The sequence below is a fragment of the Synchiropus splendidus genome, chromosome 6 (genome assembly GCF_027744825.2).
Source record: "Synchiropus splendidus isolate RoL2022-P1 chromosome 6, RoL_Sspl_1.0, whole genome shotgun sequence".
In the NCBI taxonomy this organism is placed as follows: Eukaryota; Metazoa; Chordata; class Actinopteri; order Syngnathiformes; family Callionymidae; genus Synchiropus; species Synchiropus splendidus.
The window spans coordinates 1400304-1414785 of record NC_071339.1 but is presented as its reverse complement, the minus strand read 5'-3'; the positions used below and the strand labels follow the sequence as shown (position 1 = coordinate 1414785).

Below are 14482 nucleotides of genomic sequence, written 5' to 3'. Positions count from 1 at the left end.
GGCCTCGGGAAGAAAGGTCTGACCAGACTGACACCTGATGTTGCTGCCGGCCTCTGCCCTGAGAAACATCTGGAATCGGTTGCTGCGACCTCCCATGCATCTCTGCCACAGTCCCCTTGGCCTTCTCCTCCCTTTTCTTTCGCAGTTTCCTCCAAATTCCACCAAAAACGGCATCTGCTCCGGGGAATCACTTCCCTTCAGGAGGACATTTCCCCGGCTGTTTTCCGTGTCACTGTATCCACGCGGTGTAAATACATGCAGCGTAGTATTTACGTTTCATGATCCTGCGGGTGGTTTGCGACTTCCTCCTCCTATATTTGAAGCGATGCATTCCAGCCGACTTGTTGTCGTCACGTTACTGTCGCGGTTTAGAAGCAGGAGACGGAGCAGGATCGGGTTTAAACCACGGGATTTAATCCAACACAAAAGGAACCAGACGAGATGAGAAGGGAAACCAGGCAGAAGCTCTCTGTTACTCTGGATCCCGGACCCTGGAGAGACTGGATCAAGTCTCTCCAGGGTCCACTATGTCCTGCTCTTTACTCAAGGAAGGAGAAGCTGTATCTGAAGCAACAGTTCCAGGCCGGTCTGCAGTGCCGCATATCTGACAGACACTCCTGCGTAGTCATGTTCATGTTGTGCGCCACTTTAGCTCCGCCAGAGATAAACATCAGTTATTATGACCTTTCTGTCGGGAGTTTGCTGTTAAAAACAGGCGGAACCCACCACCATCAAGTCCGTCTCCATGACGCTTCATGTGTTTTCCGCTTGTTTCCACTTTGTTTTCAACACGTTTGGTGACATGAGAGCTGGTCTTTAACAAAGGGGTCATGACTCTGAAGCCATGGCGGCTCTCGCTGAAGCCTCCATTGTTTACATGAGGCTGAAACCCTGAGACGCCGCGGTCATCCTCCTGCATGCAGTTCTGTTTGAGGCCACCGGGGGCGCAGTGGCCGGAGGACTGCAGTCAAAGTCGTTGGATGTTGGATATTTAATCCAACTCAGCGAAGAGGGAGCTGGAGCAGGACGTGGTGCGCCCCCTCCTGGCAGGAATGCCTCACGTGAACACGCGGCTCAGGAGACGACAAAAAACACGGTTGGCTCGGGCTGCGCAGCAGGTACTGAAATTGAAATTGTGGCTTGTGGAGCACCACAATTTCAGTTTCTCACTCGCCTCTGCCCTGCAGCATAATGAAAGCCGTATGTCAATACTGTAACCATAATTGGGAAAATACCTTGTTGTTATAACAAACTCTGAGGATCACATGCTGCAGATTCTGGTATTTGACGGGAGGTAAGTGATTCCAGATGCTGCATGTCAGTGACGGAAGATGTTGAGGCTCAAATCTGAGCGGCAGCTCTACAAGGCAGCGCATGGGCCGCGTGTTATCCGCCGCTTCCTTCCAATTAAAACGGCTTCAGTCGAGTGCAGGCGGCGAGGAGGCCTCACGAGCGCTGGCTGAAGAAGCTGGTGCATCACGCACACCGAGCCTCCCGCTTCATTTCCACAGGAACTCGTGTCATGCCATCATCGCCTGCTGGTTTAGACTCAGGCTGTGTCCCATCTCTCCCCCGACACTGGGCTCAGTGTGGTGTGTCCCACTCCTCCTCACTGGCCGTTCACCACTTGATCACATGACCCCTTCAAACCCAGGGAGCTTCGGAGCTGACTTGAAACCAAGTGGGAAGATGAAGTGTGGAGAGATGTCCAGGAGACCAAAGGACTTGATCTCACAACATGCCTGTCCCCAATCGTCAGGCACGTGGAGAGGTGTTTCTAGACCCTCAGCTCTTTTAGTATTGTCCTTCGTGTCGGCCATTTTCTTTCGCGTTATCATTCGGTTCCCGCCGTGTCTTTTGCGTGGCTACTCCTCCCAGAGTTTTCATGCTAGTGACACCGTTCCACAGCCAAAACATGCAGCCCGACCAGGAATCGTACTTTCTTCGGATCCAGGTCCCAGAATTCCCAAGATTTTCCAGGATAATGGTCAAAACTTTCCCAGTGAAAATGAATGAGAGCAGGACCAAAAAGAGGTCCTGCTCCCAAAAAAAACGATCTGATCCAAGTCATGTAGTTTCATAAAATGAGCTTGAAGCATTGAGATTTAGCAAAGTTTCCCGAGAAGCTTGTCGAGTCAGAAGGTGTGGTCATGACTGTGGAAGTCGGTTGAAGGTCCGTAACATCACTGACTGAGGCGGGAGAAAATGGCATGGAAGGTCTCACGTCACGTGACTCCATGCGTCCTGACGCAATACAGACACGGAGAAACGCTGGCCTCTCTGTGCTCTGCTGTTGCTGCCTGACACGTCACGAGCCATCAAGACATGACAGAAGTGTTGCTGTGGACACGCGCTGAGCCACGCCTCGCTGGACGGATTTCATGACTGAGAGAAAGTATTTGACTGGACGTTGTGCTTCAGGCTACTGGATGCTAAACACACGCAGATGGAGGTATTGAGAGCATATTGCTTTGTTTTGGTAAGAATGATGCCTTGGCTGAATAATATTATAACTTCAATGATCATTTAAATATTAAATGTAGACCATAAGACCAGGACGTAAGTACACATTCAACAGATCAAATTACTGAATCATTTTTTAAAAAATGTTAAAATATCCATCCTCAAGCGCGTATCTGTTGCCGGGTCGCGAGGGCAGCAGAGCAACTTTCATTGCTATGTTGGGAAAAACCTGCTGCAACATGAGGCCGCAGCATCCAGGACGGAGGTTTGTGTGACCTCAGTCAGGACCAACCCGTCGAGTCCCTCCACTCGCACCTGAGTTTCCTCAGTGAGAGCAGTTAACACGACGCGCAGCTGCTCAGGAAACGCATGTTCCCCTCATTGAAGATCACGGGTTCATCGGGTTTTACAGTCCCGACTCCAACCGATCACCTCAGAGGTTCCTCACGAAAGAAGGCCAGGGAGATCCGGAGTGCCGGCACATTCTGTTCCTCATGATCCGCGGTGCCCCTGAGCGCCACTTTGCAGGTATTAGATCATGATCCATGGAATTTGACCTGATGTTGGCTCCAGATAAAGATCACTGGGATCAGAACTGGAGTGCTACTGTACTTCCTCACAACAACAAAAAAAGTTTCCCTCAGAATGTGAAACACTGGAACAGCAGCAGCAGAGTGACTTTTTCAAATCAAAACAAAAAATGGGACTTCTACACATCACATGTGGCTCGACTGTAACTCAAGTGACGGCAGCACAGTGGAGCAGTGGTTAGCACTGCTGCCTCTCAGCTACAAGGTTTAGGGTTTGAATCCCGCTCTGGACCTTTCCAGGTGGAGTTTGCATGTTCTGCGGGGGTTGTCTCCGGGTACTCTGGTTTCCTCCCACGGGACCCTGGACAGGACTAAGTGGTGGTGAACTGAAGCTTTACGTAGAGATGCGTCGATGCATGCGAGGGGCTTTTCACACTGAGGGTTCTGTCTCGGGTGAGCTCAGTCCGATGCGCCCCCTGCTGTGCAGCCTCCACCTCAGGCCATGTCCCTGTTTTCCTCCTCAGCTGGGGGCGCTCTGCACAAAATATCTGGTTTGTGACCCACGATGAAGCAGGTCTCAAGGAAGTCGCGCGACAACCTGTTCACCACCATCGCCTTGACCTCCTTATCTCTCTGTCACTTCTTAGCTCAACGAGTCGTCCTCACCTCAGATATGAACAGAATGTGGCGTTTCACCGCCAAAACTAAACATGAAAGAGTCTCGTCATGTTTGTTTTACAAGGAAACAGCAGAAAGAAGCTGCGTAATACGGAGCGTCTGGATTGGTCCACGCTGCTCTCACGACACCTTGAGCACAGTGAGAGAGATGACTGAGGATGGAGAAGGTTTCAGTCAGTGAAGTCCAGATCCAGACGTCAGAGATGATCCATGAATGGTCTGGTGATCTTCAGTCGCTCTTCCCTCCTCACTGTGCTCCTCATGCAGTGACAGCTGCAGATCACAGCAGTGAGAACAGTGACTGTAGAGCGCAGCGTGATTCACTGAAGCAACTCTGTCTGTCAGTAACGTCAGGTGTTGATCAGCCTAATAAAGGAGAAAACACCTGAGGTATCAAACCCCGCACACACCTCCAGTCCCGGACCTCTGCGCTCCTGTTCCCCAGCACCAGTCTCCTGCAGCTGAAGCTGCTCACCTCAGTCTTCTGGGAGTCTGAGAAGTTGTTTTTTGTTAGAATCACGCAGATATTTTAACCCTCCAATTGAAGCTTGAACTTGTGGGGTCCGGCAAAAGGTCCTCTCAAACGGTTGAGGGCATCACATGGTGGTGTTTTCCCCCAAATTGGACCTCATTAGGCTAGATTTGCTTGAACACACAAACACACAGGTTTGCATTTCTATCCTTGTGAGGACCTCTCACTGCCATCACCCTTTCCCCAGACTCTCCCTCTAAACACATGGCAAAACACATGACCCAGGACTCTGAACCAGACTGGAGCCCAGTTATTTTGAGGTTTTCACCCTCAAATTTAAGCTTGGATTTGTGGGGTCCAGCCGAATGTCCCCACAAAGACATACTGTCCTCAAAAGGATGGTGTTTTATCAAGAATTGAACCTGGATAGATATGCTTAAACACACACGTACACACTCTATGTTCTTGTGTTTTGTGGGGACCTCTCATGGCCGTCACCCTTTCCCCAGCCTCTCTCCCTGAACCTAACTTGAACCAGGAGTCTGAACCGGACTGGAGCCCAGTTAGAATCACCCAGTTATTTTGACATCTTCATCCTCAAATTCAGGCTTAAACTTGTGTGGTCCAGCAAAAGGTCCTCACAACAAGGCTGGCACACACACACATGCATCAGTCATCACCTGGAGTCTGCAGCCTCAGGTTTAGTGATTCATGTCACAAGGATTGACAGATCACTCGCATGAGATTGATGTCACACACACACACACACACACACACACACACACACACACACACACACACACACACACACACACACACACACACCTAAGTTCAAGTTCAGATTCCAGGTCCATAATTCACTTGTGTTGCTCACGTAATGACTGTTGTTGTCTGGAATGTGTCCTCTGGAGGAGGAGGAGGGGAAACGGTCAACACACTCCTCATGCTGTCAGTAAAGATCTGCCACCTGCAGCTCTCATCATGGTCACCAGGTCCTGAGTCCTGCACTGAACACCGCTCTATTCGCCTTGGTTGCCGCCATATTTTTCACACGAGTGCGCCGCTGTTTCACGTCATTTATTTATGTGCCCATGTCAAATTCAGAAGAGACTTATGGAGACAGGAGAAGTAAATCAGAGACAAACAGAAAACGTGACGCAGAAGTGAAGCGGCCCTCGCCCTCCGACCCTCGGAGACTGACCGGTCAGAGTTATGACGCTCTCACGCTGTGTCAGGCGGTGCGTGCGTTCGCTCCGTCAGACCGCAGGAGATGGAGCCAGGTGGAGGGTTGAGCTGGTGGCGCTGGCTTCCTCCTGGCACAGTGGACCCAGCTGAATTATTTGGACTTCCCCATGATGTCACTCTCAGAGGTGTTTCAGGTGTTCCACAGGTGTTTATCAAATAAGACACTTCCGATGCCCAGCTGTCCTGGTCCCGGTGGTAGGAACATACACCTTTCATGTATCTTCCGCGTGTTCCTTCACTCGTGAGAGTGACGACCAAAAACCCACAACTTGAGAAGAAGGTCTTCCTCGACAGAGGAGTCTTACGACCCTGAGCCTGACTCAGCCTCGGCTCCAGTGGTGGAGACTGAGACCAAGACCATCTCTGGCTCTGACCCTTTTGTCACACACTGCACTTCATCTTGAGGTGCAGTCTCCACGGACTGGTCCTGGTCTCATGGGGTCCCGGTTGCCATGGTGCCACATTCCTGATCCCGTTTCCTGGGCTTCTTTAGGGCGAGAAGCTGTGAGCAGATGATCCGGTCCTCTCCTCTGACTGGCTGGTCCCATCTCTGCCTGGCTCCATCATCCCTCCTCCTCCTCACCCATCGCTGTCCCAGAGGTTCCTTCACTTGGGGGAAGGCAGATGTTTGTCCCCACAAACTCAGGCTCAACTCAGGACCGGTTCTGGGTTGGATGTACCTGGTGGTTCCTGCCTTTCATGACTCGCTCTTCCATCCAGGCATCTTTCCCGCACTATCTTATCACACACACGCGTCTTATGCTGGATCGAACTGAGGTGACCTCACCCATGATCTCAGTGTCTGTTGGAGTCAATCTTTCTCGAGACCAAGCATGATACAACACTTTATTCAACAGCAGATAACTTGATGAACACGATCATATCATGATCCGCACATGGTTCAGGTCAGCCATGTGTTTTGGACGGTTAGGTTTGGGAGGAGAGGCTGGGGAAAGGGAGATGGCCATGAGCGGTCCTCACAAGGACAGAGCTACCAACGCGTGTGCGCAGACGGGAGTACACGCCGCATTTGCTTCGGCTATAGCTCCACCTTGTGGCCGTTTAGTACACATCGCTTGGCAGCTTGGGTATTGACATTAATGTCCAGGGGTTGGACAAAACAATGGAAACACCGTAAAGCTATGCATGAAACCAGTGATTCTTAAGCACAGGGCCGGGGCCAAATCTCGAGGGTCGCCAGTTTTAATACATGAGTCACGCATGGTGCCTGTAGTGAATTGCGCTTACTACATCTTCGATAGAGCTAAAATAAAATATCCTATTTTTATTTTCTGATATTTAGACATGGTTTTATTATATTCATTTTAGTCAGAATTGTATTCAGTTTTTCCAATTTTCACAACAAACTTTGGTAAGTGTGCTGAACATGACCTGCACCTGCTTCTGCTGCTGGTTGGACTTTTCCATGACAAATCAGTATCTTTGTGATGATCCCATGGTTTTACGTAATTTCACACGGTTTTATAAGTAGATTAAATATGGTTATTGATCACAAATGAAATCCAGAGTCATGACTCAGTTCTGTTACTTGTTCTGGGAAAGGCGAGGCCCACAGATCATAAATGTTCAGAAACGCTGGTTTCAGAATCAGAAAACGTTATTAATCCCAAGGGAAATTATGTCTAAGCCACTCTTGTATTTGAAAGACCTGAGCCAAATGCAACCCTGCAATTCACCCTCACAAAGTCGGAGCAAAGCCTGAAATAAACTGTGCTTTTTCCCTATTTATTATGATATGAATTATATTAAAAAAGGTTTTAGGTCTTCCTTACCTCTCTATGTGCCAGTTTTCTTTGTTACAAAAATGCAATTTCACATTATTTCGTCCCTTAAAAACATTGTGGAAAAACAGCCTAGTAATAAAGATCTTTTGTATCTTGTTTCCAAGTGTCAACCATCCAACGCTTCCCAATAGAAACAAAGACGTTTACATCTTCAGTTGAGAATCTTTAAATGAAACAAAACCAGATATAGTCAGACATAGTTCAAGCTTGATGCTCTCATTACATTTGTTCCTATTTTCTCCATGTGTTATAGTAGCATAGGAATGGCATTTATGTTGAGTTTAGGGTTTGGAGTTTCTTGTCTTTTCGTTTGCCCACTAGATATTTCACTGTACAGATATTTAAATAGCCGTTTGTGTAAAATAATGAAGTTGTTAGTTGTCACTTCTGCTCAGATGGTGGGATGTCTTGTGTCTGCTTCCGTTCACAGTGCAGCAAAGAGTCAGATGAACTATTGTTCTGAGACAGAGATCAAGAAAATCAATGTTCTGCAAACAGACATGGGATTTTTACTGGGACCAAGAGAGCGCACACAGGTGAGGGTTGAAAATCAAGGGCCTGATGAAGAACCCAGAGACGCTGGGTCAAGTGACTGGACCAGGCAGCAGTCACTGCACAGGCGTGAGGACAAAGAGCCACATCTGGATCCCAGACTGCCGCTCTCTTGTCACTCAACCGCTAACTTTTACGGATCAGACGACCACGACGTCTCCACTACTCATTCAGTGTCCAGACTGAGAGAACAACTGCCCGTCAGACGTGGTCTGTGTTTTATCTGTTGAGAAGACTGTTGACAGCGCTGAGTTCTTCCGAGGACAGAGGTGACAGATTGTAGCCCCGCAGCTCGGGCTTCCCTGGAAGCAAAGAAAAACCCTCTTTTTAAAGTGGTTTACCACGAGTGCTGGGTGTCGCCACGTTCCGCCGAGCAAACTGTGGGGAGACATTCTGAATCACTCACCACCTCTGCGTTTCCTTGAGTGACTTGCTGAGTGATGAATAAATGTGGCGGCAAGTTTCCCGTCGACAGTGTTGGACAACAGAAAGAGAAAACACGAAGCGCGAACCGCCGAGCAAGACCACGGAAATACTGACTGACATCTTTCACATTTCGCGATTCAGTTGGTTTGCTTCTAGGTTTGAGCGAGGTGAGCTGCGATCCCATTTCAAAGAAGGGACTTATAACACACGATTGTTTCCAGATTTAGCGACCGCAACACTTTACTTCTTCTTACGATTTCAGCTTGAGAATATGCACAAACACTTTGGTGCCGTATCTCCCAGCATTTGCATGTTACATAAACATCAAAGAAGAATTGCTGGAGGGCAGATGTCCTGGTTTTCCCCCTGAATACAATTCCTGGTGGGATTTGTTTTAAAAGGTATTCAAAGAGCAAGAAACCGGTTTATTTCAGAGACACATCTGCACCTCGCCACACAGCATTTCTTCACCATGGTGGCTCTATTCAAGTCTTTATATCACCTGAGTTCAACTGAAGCTCTTTTCGTGTCTGGAGAATATTTGTATCAGAATCTCAAGTCCATCCAGAGTGGTGGAAACCCTGGACATTGTGGAGTGAAAAACCTCCATGTTTGTTGTTGTTGTTGTTGTTGTTGTTCTCATCCTAGCTGCATCAGTGGGAGCAGTGGAGCAGGAGGAGACACAGGATTTAAGTTTGTTAGTTCAGTGTTTCACATGAAAATATTCTTCTTAACTCAACTTATGCTGTGTTTTTCTTCTTCTTTTATTCACAATCACTCAACAAAGCACTTCCAGTGTCATTGTGACAAGGAAAACTGCAACTTTGATGCTGGATGCCACATGTGCCAGTGACAAACATATGGACTCTGCAATATAATGTTTCAATATAGTTCAAAAACTGAACCTTATCTTAGTCATCAATGGTTCCACATCTGGAAAACATTGTGTATTATTTCGCCTGATATTTTTTACTTTTTTCGATATGAAGCACTGATGTTATATAAATGGTATGTTACACTAACTGCAACAGAGAATATCTTCGCTCAGCAACTTCTACTACTTGACTGCTACTTCGTGGTGCTCCTCGGGTTGAACCCCCAGGACAGCGAGAGAAAGAGAGCGCGCACTCGTGCCGAGGACTGAGGACTGGGGGAGAAGAGCACATACCTTGGATCTCGTTTAGGCGATTGACTTTCACTTTCAGTCCTTTACGAAGTTCATGAATCTCTTTGTCCAGCTGTTCCTGGTCTGCAGATGGGGACATTTTACCGTGACCGTCACGAAAACAATGTGCATCTCAGAAAGGGAGACTTACCTTTCTCTATAAACTCTTTGGTTTTCGATTTGGGGAATTTGATGAACATGTTTCCCAAACACACTTTGACGTTTTCTGTGGATGTAGACAGAAGATAGTTGAAGAGTTCTGAGACCAGAGCCCAGGTCATGACCACACATTTTAAATGCTAGAATTTAAGATCAGACCTTTGAATGTCACCGAGACAGAACCATAAGACTGAGACGACAGACCAGTTGAACCAAAACTGTGTGAACATTTGATCACATTGCAACAAAACCGCAACAACAACAACAATATTCATGATCATTTTGGACACAATATCCGTGTTATGACATATTTATACCGCTGCATTCCTATTTCAGACCCATCCTCCAGAGTGTGTGTGTGTGTGTGTGTGTGTGTGTGTGAGAAAAGTTGGACAGTTTGTCCGGGTTCTGTCGTTTTACCACCACTCACCTGCATCGGACAACTCGTTCCTCAGTGCACTCAGAGCCTCTCTATTACGATTCCGTTTGGTGTCAAGATCCACGATCTGTGAAGGAAAGGTTCAAGCTATTTGAACACTGTGATGTTTTGTAACTCGAACTTCAGTATCATGACCCACTCAGATACCACTTCGTGAACAGTTGCTACTTCTGGTTTGAACGTACATGTAAACACGTTTAAAATAACCGCAGATCTATTACATCATTTAACCTATAGGTCCTATAAGAGAGATTCGTTTCCAACGTGACGGTTAATTCTCCATCATTATTTACAAATGCGATGCGTTGCTCTTAGCTTAGCGGCTAACGGCGACATAACTGTCCTCCACAGCACGAGCTATCGCTTCAAAGCGAAAGCTGAAGACATTGTTATCGTTGCTTTTACACCATCGGTTCATACCTGTTGCTTGGAAGCAAGAACATCCTCAGCTGCCTCCTCGACCTCCGCGAGATACTGCAGCACCCGCTGCGGATCCATGACTCTGGTGCCGCCAGGAAAATACGTCCGTAGTGAAACACAAGCCGGAAGAAAGGTTCCTCGTCTTCTCACTATATAAGTGGACGACACGTTAAAAGAAAAGTAAAAAGGTTTTCGGTTACTGAAATGAAACTGCATACTATATACGAGCATTTATTATTATTACTATTAGATTGTGTGTTATTGTGATGTAAGTTGTTAAGGAAGATAAAGTGGCGTCTATTCCCAGACATGGGAATCATTTCAAAGGAAAAAAATACATGTCATAAGGCTTCCCCATGCAACCTACCCACAGTTGGACACCTTGACACTTGATAAACCTTGATTGAAGTTGTGACACGTGAACATCTTCCATGACGCCCGATAAATGCACCATGAAGATCAAGTTCATGTCAAGGTCACGTCAACTTTTCCTCCATCACAGTTGAAAGTTTGGTTGGAACAGGAGAATTTATTTGATATTTTAGCACCAATGACAATGAGGTCTGGCTCCGAGGTCGACGTACATTCATCACGTGATGTTCCACTGATGTCAGTCATGTGACAAATTCCACCTGTTTTACTCTGTTTGCTGTGGAGAACTTGGACACAGGCAGGTTGTCCATGATGGCAGTCACAGCATCAGGTTTGATGTCCTCGTGCCGGAGCTTCCCGGCGCTTCTCCAACACTCAGACTTGCTGCGTCGCGTTTCCGAGGCCTTCCTGTCCGCGTCGCGTTTCCTTTGCTCCGAGCCGCTGCGTCGACCGCAGGGTCCGGCCCTGACCCTGGGGTCACAGGCGGCGGCTTCAGAGTCGAGGTGCGCAGCAGGATTGCGCATGTTTCCTGAGGCTTGCATCCTCTTCAGATGGGTGTTGGCCCTGACTGGGCTGCTCCGCCGCGGCGACCTGCAGGACGGCGCCCAGCCTGGAGCGTGCACCCGGCTCTCGCTGTAGCTCCTCTTCGGTAAAACACGTCCCTCCCCGGCTGAACGCAGGGGGCTCAGCCTGGACTGACGCGACACGGAGGCGCGGCAACACGACCTCCCGCAGGCGCTGGTGTAGCGGAGCCGACACTGGGTGCAGGCGCAGCCAGAGAGCAAGGCGCTGTGGTTGGCCAGGGACGACAGGAAGCTGAGGGCCAGGGCCCGCTGGCACTGCAGGATGCACTTGGGAGCGCTGAGGCGGGTCGACACTGAGCGCTGGCAGCTGGCCGCACTGGCCACGGTGGACTTTCCAGACTCCTCCTGGACGCTCTGGATCTGATACCACTCCAGCTGCAGCAGTTTCTCCAAGTAGCGTTCCAGGGCGCCGACGGGTCGGGGACGCGGGGCCCCTCTGCCTTCCATGTTGTAGAAGAGAGCCAGCTGACTGAGGCTCCAGGAATTGAATGGAGGCGGGAGGAAGTCTGGGAAGTCTGAGCCACTGTTAGTCAGTCTGGCCTTGACACTGACAGAAGGACCCTCAGAGACCTGGATGACCTCTGGCCGCAGGTTGAGCGCAGGAGGATCCGTGCCGCAGGGAAGGGCCCAGCCTCTCTCGGACTCAGACAAGTCTGTGTCACTGTCGCCGTCCGCAGCCTCGGGGGGAAGATCTGGACTGGAGTCAAGGCGCCGGTGGCAGGGAAAGGCTGCTGTGTGTCGGCACCCTCCGGTGCTCAGGTGGTGGCGCCGCTGAGCCTGGCATCTGCCGACCCCTTTACCCGGCCTCTCATCGCCCGGCAGTGACGGCAGCTGAGGCTTCGACTCGCTGGTTACCTGAGAGCCACTGGAAATGGAAGAGTTACTGTGAGTCAGTGTGAACAAAGCAAGACTGACTTTTCTGGGGAAAACTATAATAAATGCAGTGAGTGATAAAGTAAAATATTTTTTTACAGTGCAAAACAAAACAAAGCAAAGCAAAGCAGAAGAACAGGGGTACAATATCTATAAAGTTTCATTCTTGTTACTTCATTGCTTCTAATGGGAACAGTGCATTTATTATACAATATGAATATTATTCATTGTTTGTGCTGCTACTAAAGCAGTTATTTACAGATGCAGGAATGTCGAGTGAGGCAGTGTGGCTGAGGGTGTGGGAGAAGTTGAAGTTGCAGGTGGAGTCCAAAGACAGGAGTGAACCACACTGGAGGAACAATCATTGGAACTCAACGGAGGGTCCAAGGTCAGACGGAGGAGGCTGGGAAGTACTATCTTCTGCAGAGCTGGAAGGAGCTGCTCCTGATAAGAGACACCTGGGTCTGGAACAGAGGTGCAGGCCTTGTGTTCGTTGCCATGGTTACGAGGGAGCCAGCGACCAGGACTGGCGTCAACAGCAGAGGACCAGTGGGACGAGGATGGAGCCCACGTGGAGAAACTTTTGTGTATAAAGGGTCAAGACCTCAGACAGTTCTTTGTCGCTCTACCGGACTTCTGCTAAAGTGAAGTCGGGCGTAGTTGCTGAGCCAGAATTCTGCTTTTGTATTAGACTCCTCTGTCAGGGAATGAATCTTGGACATAACTTGTTGGATTCTTCATTCTCACGAGTGAACGGACGCGCGGAGGCACATGGGAGGTGTATTCCCAACACTTCTTACCTTGGCTGAAGACTTGAGGTGGCGCCAGACTTCTGCCTTCTTCTGTATTGAAGCTTCTGCAGCAGAAGAACAGAGACATGATAGATGGACAACTGCACAGACGGTTGAGCGGCGAGTGGCTCTCACTCTGGTCTGCTGGGTCTCTTGACCTGCGGGCGTGCAGGGGGCCGGGGCCAACCTCCGCTGCCTCCTTCCCATCTTGACTCTGGGGTGAACAATCGGGTGTTAACGCTCCACGCAGACAGGCGCGCGCATGCGCACATCGAGTGGCGGCAGCAGCGCGGGGTTTATCAACACAGACAAAGACATGTCACGAATATCTGGCTGTTGCATTCACGGATGAAGGACGTCATTATCTTTAAGAGAAAAACGATCTCGTGTGATCAGAGCCGTGTATTCGCGGTCAGAGCGCGGTGCCGTGACGCTACCTGGCGCCATCAGGCCTGCTGCAGCTCCACGGCGCCTCCGCGGGGCTCCACGCTTCCCCGGGCCACACGCTCAGTCTCTCCACGCACTGGCGCTCGTGCAGAAGGCTTCCCATGCCAAGGAGAGGCGGCCAGTGGGCTGAGACGCGGACGCGGCGCTCGCGAGCCTAGACGCCGCGATGCACGACACGCCCTCTTGTTTGGAGGGAGGCAGCTGTGACGCGCGGCCAGCAGGGGGCGGCACACGACCGGCTCTTCCACCACACTTGTCGCCATTTCCTGCTTTCAGGCTGTCGAATAAAACATTCATTCATATTAACATGTGGTCAGTAGTTTTTAAAGACTTCAATAACACGTTACGCTTCTTATGCCATGTACAATACAAGGAATCAAGAGGACGTTTTCATACACATAAAATAATAATAATAATAATAATAATACCGTTTATACATTTTTTCCAAGAATGTCCAGTAAAACTCACCAAACTCGTAGAGCATTCAGTCATCTTCTAAAGTTGTTGGAATTATTCATGTAATTATTCGTTAACAAGCATTAGATGGTTATCTCACAGGTGAAGACTTTATACGCTGAATCTGAGTAAAAACACAATGTTATTCGGGGCACATCGTCTTCAGGGCCCCAGAGACTCACAACAGCCACGACAGCGCGTCAGCGTCTTTACCGTAACTGCTTAAATAGACGCGCACAATCTTGGTTACAATGCAACTTTTTGTTTCGAGCTTTTGAAATTATATTGAAGCAAAGGATAGATCACATTCCTGCCCATCTTAAATGTCTGTAAGATGGTGTGATAAAAACATGTGAAATGAAGTGTATATTTTCGCAGAATACCTAAAATATTTTGTTTTATTTTTCCACAAATGTTGAGACACAATAAGGAAGAGTGGATTATTGTTCAACGAATGTTCGTTTTTATCATTTTTTTTGGTGTTTTATATAACAAATGACACATTCACCATTGTTTCAGACCAATGATACGAGGCATTATGACCCCGAACAAAGTGTCGGAGTCACCGTGCTGGACTCGGCTTGGGTGGAGTTTTGCTGGCCCGG

At 48.8% G+C, this 14482-nt stretch overlaps 2 protein-coding genes across 3 annotated transcripts; both read right to left on the bottom strand.

The window, feature by feature from the left end:
• Positions 1-5566: 5566 nt before the first annotated feature.
• On the bottom strand, positions 5567-10487 carry pdrg1 (p53 and DNA-damage regulated 1). Of its 2 annotated transcripts, none has more exons than XM_053869352.1 (5): positions 10355-10487; positions 9926-10001; positions 9488-9562; positions 9340-9420; positions 5567-8047 (listed from the first exon to the last, which is right to left on the bottom strand). In XM_053869352.1, exons 1-5 carry the CDS (start codon positions 10430-10432, stop codon positions 7965-7967), a joined length of 393 nt encoding a protein of 130 aa, XP_053725327.1. In that variant the 5' UTR covers positions 10433-10487; the 3' UTR covers positions 5567-7964. The 2 variants fall into 2 exon arrangements, with proteins under 2 accessions (XP_053725327.1, XP_053725326.1); XM_053869351.1 differs by lacking the exon at positions 5567-8047 and adding an exon at positions 8057-8819.
• A 250-nt stretch (positions 10488-10737) lies between these two features.
• On the bottom strand, positions 10738-13608 carry LOC128760951 (uncharacterized). Its single transcript, XM_053868738.1, has 4 exons — positions 13412-13608; positions 13110-13188; positions 12984-13039; positions 10738-12175 (listed from the first exon to the last, which is right to left on the bottom strand). Exons 1-4 carry the CDS (start codon positions 13522-13524, stop codon positions 10969-10971), a joined length of 1455 nt encoding a protein of 484 aa, XP_053724713.1. The 5' UTR covers positions 13525-13608; the 3' UTR covers positions 10738-10968.
• Positions 13609-14482: the final 874 nt, after the last annotated feature.

Coding starts and splice junctions, on each gene's coding strand:
- pdrg1 (XM_053869351.1), bottom strand. CDS start 10,432: ATGGATCCGCAGCGGGTGCTGCAGTATCTCGCGGAGGTCGAGGAGGCA. Junction 9,563..9,925: donor GAACGAGTTGTCCGATGCAG/GTGAGTGGTGGT, acceptor CTACATCCACAG/AAAACGTCAAAGTGTGTTTG. Junction 9,421..9,487: donor CAAAGAGTTTATAGAGAAAG/GTAAGTCTCCCT, acceptor CCCCATCTGCAG/ACCAGGAACAGCTGGACAAA.
- LOC128760951 (XM_053868738.1), bottom strand. CDS start 13,524: ATGGGAAGCCTTCTGCACGAGCGCCAGTGCGTGGAGAGACTGAGCGTG. Junction 13,040..13,109: donor AAGAGACCCAGCAGACCAGA/GTGAGAGCCACT, acceptor CTTCTGCTGCAG/AAGCTTCAATACAGAAGAAG. Junction 12,176..12,983: donor ACCTCAAGTCTTCAGCCAAG/GTAAGAAGTGTT, acceptor TTCCATTTCCAG/TGGCTCTCAGGTAACCAGCG.